Source organism: Colobus angolensis, unplaced genomic scaffold, assembly GCF_000951035.1.
Source record: "Colobus angolensis palliatus isolate OR3802 unplaced genomic scaffold, Cang.pa_1.0 Scaffold22, whole genome shotgun sequence".
NCBI lineage: Eukaryota > Metazoa > Chordata > Mammalia > Primates > Cercopithecidae > Colobus > Colobus angolensis.
This window is the reverse complement of record NW_012115377.1, coordinates 4,252,382-4,258,167: the sequence shown is the minus strand read 5'-3', so window position 1 is coordinate 4,258,167 and position 5,786 is coordinate 4,252,382. Positions and strand designations below refer to the sequence as shown.

Here is a 5,786-nt window from a genome sequence, read left to right as displayed (position 1 = left end):
CAGGGCAGGGCCATGTCCCCTCAGACCCCAGGGCAGGGCTGTGTCTCCCCAGACTCCCAGGCAAGGTCGTGTGCCCCAGACACCTGGGTATGACCTTATTTCCCGGAGGCCAAGGCCAGGTCCCCTCAGACCCTCCACCCCCAGGACTGTGCTGAAATGAGCTGTGCGGCCACAGGCCTGAGCACTCACTCGATCTGGTCGGACAGGCCACTGTAGATGTCTTCATCACCTATACACTCCTCCTCGGTGGGGAAGGGCCTGGGGGGTCAGGAGGGTGTGAGCCAGGGGCCTGGGGGCTGGGTAGAAGTGGGGCTTCAGGGAGGGAGAGGATTGAGGCTAAATGGCCCAAGGCCCAGGTGGTTACTCACATGATCCCCCTGTTCTGGGCGATCGGGGTCCAGGACAGAGCAGACAGGGTGTAGATGACCTGTGACGAGGCAGTGGCCACCCAGTGAGCTCCTTGTACACCCCCATGGCAGAAAACAGCCTCCAACTGCAAGGCTCTGTCTGAGGTTAGACCCCACCTCAGAGGTTAGGTTCGCCTCTTGGGAACCTAATTCGGGAATTTCTCTACCTCCCCATTCCGCATACCATTGTTCCCTTAAGTGAGCCCCACCCTTTGCTCCTATCTTCCTTATTTATTTACTTTTTTTAAGTGGAGTCTCACTGTGTTGCCCAGGCTGGAGTGAAGTGGCATGATCTCGGCTGTCTGCAACCTCTGCCTCCTGGGTTCAAGCGATTTTCCTGCCTCAGCCTCCCCAGTAGCTGGGACTACAGGCACCCGCCACATGCCTGGCTAATTTTTTGTATTTTTAGTAGAGACAAGGTTTAACTGTATTAGCCAGGGTGGTCTTGATCTCCTGACCTTGTGATCCGCCCACCTCAGCCTCCCAAAGTGCTGGGATTACAGGCGTGAGCCACTGCGCCCTGCCCTCTGTCTTTCTATTTAATCCTCATAGCCACTCAGAGAGGGCAGGATGATAATATTCCCATATTTAAGGTGAGAAGCAGGGGCTCAGAGAGGCACAGCCACGTATCTAAGGTCATACAGCAAGTGTCAGAGTGAGGACTCAAACTCAGTTCCACATATCCTAAGCCAGGGCAATCTGCACCTTGTATATGGCCTGGTCTGGCTTGTCTGCCTGTCCCCTGACAGCCCTTAGCTTGTCCAGTGTAGACGTCAATGGAAATGAACTGAAACTCAGTCTTTGCGCTTCAAATGGGCAGCTCACCTTGCCAAAATCCTGCACATCGAAGAGGTCAAAGGCTTCGAAGAGCTCACTCCGCTTGAGGCCGAACTTCTCACAGCAGGTGGACAGGAAGGTTCTAATGTTCTTAAGGCACAGGAACTGCGAGGAGACAGAGAAATGAGAGTAGGGGAGGATGAAAGGACAGGGGAGAAACTGACTCCCAGGCCACCTGGCTTGGGGACTGGTGTGGAGGGGAAATGAAAGCACAGACCCCCTTCCATGAAACTGCATCCTCTTCTGATAAAGATTAAACTGTGCCTGATCCAGATCTATGCTCTGCACTTTTTTATCGAGTTAAAATTCACAAAACGTAAAATGAATCACTAATGGTTAAACAAATGTGGTATATCCATACAATGGAATGGTATTCAGCCGTAAAAAGGAATGAAGCACTGATTCATACTACAATATGGATGACCTCAAAAACATTCTGAACTGCACAGGAGGCTGTGATGAGTGGATCGCTGAGCCCAGGAATTCGAGCCTGCAGTGGGCTATAATGGCACCGATGCACTTCAGCCTGGGCAACAAAGCAAGCCCTGTCTCAAACAAACAAACAAACAAACAAAAAATCAGGCCTCCTGCCTCCACCTCCCAAGTAGCTGGGACTACAGGCATGTGCCACAACACCGAGCTAATTTCTGTATTTTTTGTACAGACGAGGTCTCACTATATTGCCCAGGCTGGTCTTGAACTCCTGGACTTGAGGAATCTGCCCGCCTCAGCCTCCTAAAGTGCTGAGATTATAGGTGGGAGCCACCATGCCTGGCCATCCCTGAACTTTTTTATTTCATGAGCCAAAACATTCTTTTTCTTGTTTAAGTCAGTTTAGATTGGGTTGCCATGGCCTGCAACCAAAAGATATTAACTAATGAAATGGTCGGGCACATGTAACATGGCCCCAGCTTTTGAGTATCTGGAAAAAGAAAAAGAAAGAAAGAAACCTTCATATTCTTGCATTTGCCAAGTATTGGCTCATCCAACGTCCCAACAGGTTCAGCACTCTCTGAAGTTCCCCAGATCCAGAAGAATTCTAACCAGCCTTCCATCCACCAGCCTCCTGCAGCTTGTAGACTTGGCCTCTCCCATATTCCCCAACACTCTCCATGAAGTCAGTGTGGACCAAGAGTCCTGAAGCAGACTCATCAGGAGACTTGGTTAAAATTCATCTTCCAAAGCCACATATTGTATGCATCTATTTATATGAAATGTCCAGTACAGGTAAATCCACACAATGGAATATTACTCAGCCACAAAGAAGGAGAAAATACTGTTCCACACTATGACATGGACGAACCTTAAAAATATGCTCAGTGAAAAAAGCAAATCACAAAATGCCATGTATTGTACAATTCTATTCCTAGGAAATGTCCGGAACAGTTCTGAGACTAGAAGTCCAAGATCAAGGTGTCGGTAGGACTGGTTTCTTCAAAGCACAGGTCCCATTCTGTGATATGAAACAGCAGAGCCAGGTGCGGTGGCTCAAGTCTGTAATCTCAGCACTTTGGGAGGCCGAGATGGGCGGATCACGAGGTCAGGAGATCGAGACCATCCTGGCTAACACCGTGAAACCCCGTCTCTACTAAAAAAAATACAAAAAACTAGCTGGGTGTGGTGGCGGGTGCCTGGAGTGCAATGGCGCGATCTCAGCTCACTGCAACCTCTGCCTCCCAGGTTCCAGCAATTCTCCTGCCTCAGCCTCCTGAGTAGCTGGGATTATAGGCACCCACTATCACACCCAGCTTATTCTTGTGTTTTTAGTAGAGATGAGGTTTCACCATGTTGGTCGGGCTGGTCTTGAACTCCTAATCTCAGGTGATCCACCCACCTCGGCCTCCCAAAGTGCTGGAATTACAGGTGTGAGCCACCGCGCCTGGCCAGCTTGATTCTACTTTTTAGGACTGGATTGTAGGTTCCGCTAAGGGCTTGTGTCAGTAGACAGCCACCTTCTCTCTGCACTGTGACGTGGTCTTGCCCTGCCTGTGCCCTGGTTTACTCTTGTTATAAGGACATCAGTCATAGTGCATTAGCCCACACAGATGACCTCATTCTAACTTAACTAACTCTGTAAATACTCTATATCCAAATACAGCCACATTCTGAGGTACTAGGAGTTAAGACTTCAATGTATAAATTTTGAGGTACACAGTTTGACCCATAACACAAAAGAAACTGTATTCCAAGAAGAGCGAACAGCGCATGCAATGATCCTGAGGCAAGACTTTGCCTAACATGTTGGAGGAACAGCAAGGAGGCCCATGTGGCTGGAGGTAGAATGGGCGAGGAAGAAGAAGAGAGGAGGACAGGGAGATGACCCACACATTTATTATGAGAAAATAAATTTCTGCTGTTTAAGCCTCCAAGCTTGTGGTACTTTGTTATGGCACCCACGCAAACAAATATACCCTGATATCCAGAAGAAAGTTCCTTGCTAACTTCTTTGTCTTTCCTCAAAGGACACATTTTCTATGAGACCTCCTCTAACCACCCTATTTAAAATCACACTCCCAGGTTGACATGGGCCCAGGAGTTCAAGACTAGCCTGGTCAACACACAGAGACCCTATCTTCACAAAAAATAAAAAGTCAGCTGGGTGTGGTGGTGCACACCTGTAATCCCAGCACATTCGGAGGCAGAAGTGAGACAATCATTTGAGCCCAGGTGTTCAAAATCAACCTGGGGCCACAAAATGGGAGCCTATCTCTACAAAAAATATTTAAAAATTAGCCAGGCATGGTGGTGCATACCTGGGCAACATGGTGAAACCCCATCTCTACTAAAAATACCAAAAAAAAAATAGCCAGGCGTGGTGGTGGGCACCTGTAATCCCAGCTACTCAGGAGGCTGAGGCAGGAGAATCGCTTGAACCCAGGAGGCAGAGGTTGCAGTGAGCTGAGATAGTACCCCTGCACTCCAGCCTGGGCAACAAGAGTGAGACTCCGTCTCAAAAGACAAAAAAATTGCATTTCTTGGATGCCTACTAAGCATGGTTAGGCATTCAGATTAACTCCGTTCTCATAAACACAGTGTGAGTGTTTATGCCTTTTTGAGATGGAGTCTTGCTCTGTCGCCCAGGCTGGAGGGTGGTGGCACCATCTCAGCAACTTCCGCCTCCCAGGTTCAAGCAATTCTCCCACCTCAGCCTCCTGAGTAGCTGGAACTACAGGTGTGCGCCACCATGTCCAGCTGATTTTTGTATTTTTTGGTAGAGATGGGAATTTCACCATGTTGTCCAGGCTGGTCTTGAACTCCTGACCTCAAGTAATGCACCTGCCTCAGCCTCCCAAAGTGCAGGGATTACAGGCATGAGCTACCACGCCCGTCTATGTCCATTTTACCTACAAGAAAGCAGGCTTAGATTGGTGTAGGGGTTCTGCTTGAGATTAACAGCAAGAGTAAGTTAGGGGAGGAGCTGCAATTAAATTCTGAGATGGTGTGAATCTAGAACCCACGTTCTGTGTGTGTGTGTGTGTGTGTGTGTCTCTGTGTGTGTGACAGAGAGAGAGAGACAGAGAGAGAAAGATGCTCTCACTCTGTTGTCCAGGCTGGAGTGCAGTGGTGCAATCATAGCTCACTGCATCCTTCACCTCCTGGGCCCAAGCAATGCTCCCAACTCAGCCTCCCGAGTAGCCAGGACAACAGATGTGTGCCACCACACCCAGCTAATTTTAAAAATGTTTTTGTAGAGACAGAGAGTTTCATTATGTTGCCCAGGCCGGTCCTCAGGCAGTCCTCCTGCCTCAGCCTCGCTAAACGTTGGTTATTACGGGTAGGAGCCACAACTCCCAGCTAAGCCCGCTTTCTTAACCACAGCCTTTTCTCTTTCCCTTGTGTGTAGTGGAAGCTAGCATGAGCTTCCACCCACCGTGCCCTCAATTTTTCAGCATGCTACAGAGATAACATGGACTCCTCTCAGCAACTCTTCAAGGTAAGTAATATTATTATCCTCATTTTACAGAGAAGGAAGCTGAGGTGAGACGCACAGCTGGCATGCAAACTCAGGCAGTATGACTTCCAAGCCTGTGCCTAACCATTATGCCATAGCTGTGTGTGCGAATTGATTTGGTACTCAGTGCCTGTTGTAACCCTGTTTATCACACTTCCATGTGTAGAATGTATCATCTTCTCAATTGCTGCCACAGTCTATGTAACCCATTACATACAGAACATGAACTTTAAATTAACTTTAACTCTTTTGTGTTTAAGAAGAGAACTGTCCATCCTCCTACAAAACTAAGCTCATGTGCTACAAACAGAAGCAACTGTCTGACGGGTGTAATGGCTCATACCTGTAATCCCAGCACTCTGGGAAGTCGAGACGGGAGGATCACTTTGAGGTCAGGGGTTTGAGACCCTGTCTTTACAAAAATTTCAAAAATTAGCCTGGTGTGATGGTCGGTGGTCCTAGCTACTCAGGAGGCCAAGGCAGGAGCATCACTGGAGCCCAGGAGGTAGAGGCTGCAGTGAGCTATGATCACGCCACTGCACTCCAGCCTGGGCAACACAATGAGACCCTGTCTCAAAATAAATAAATAA

General features: G+C 48.6%; 1 protein-coding gene across 1 annotated transcript in view; it reads right to left on the bottom strand.

Moving 5' to 3' along the window:
* The window catches only part of VAV1 (vav 1 guanine nucleotide exchange factor), a 40,427-nt gene extending 35,609 nt beyond the window's left edge, over positions 1 to 4,818 (bottom strand). The window contains exons 1-4 of the mRNA XM_011943633.1: positions 4,783 to 4,818; positions 1,233 to 1,349; positions 369 to 427; positions 190 to 258 (exon numbers count right to left, since the gene is read on the bottom strand). Of these exons, the coding sequence (XP_011799023.1) occupies positions 190 to 258; positions 369 to 427; positions 1,233 to 1,349; positions 4,783 to 4,818 (281 nt within the window). The remainder of the gene's footprint in view (positions 1 to 189; positions 259 to 368; positions 428 to 1,232; positions 1,350 to 4,782) is intronic.
* Between the last annotated feature and the right edge of the window lie 968 nt (positions 4,819 to 5,786).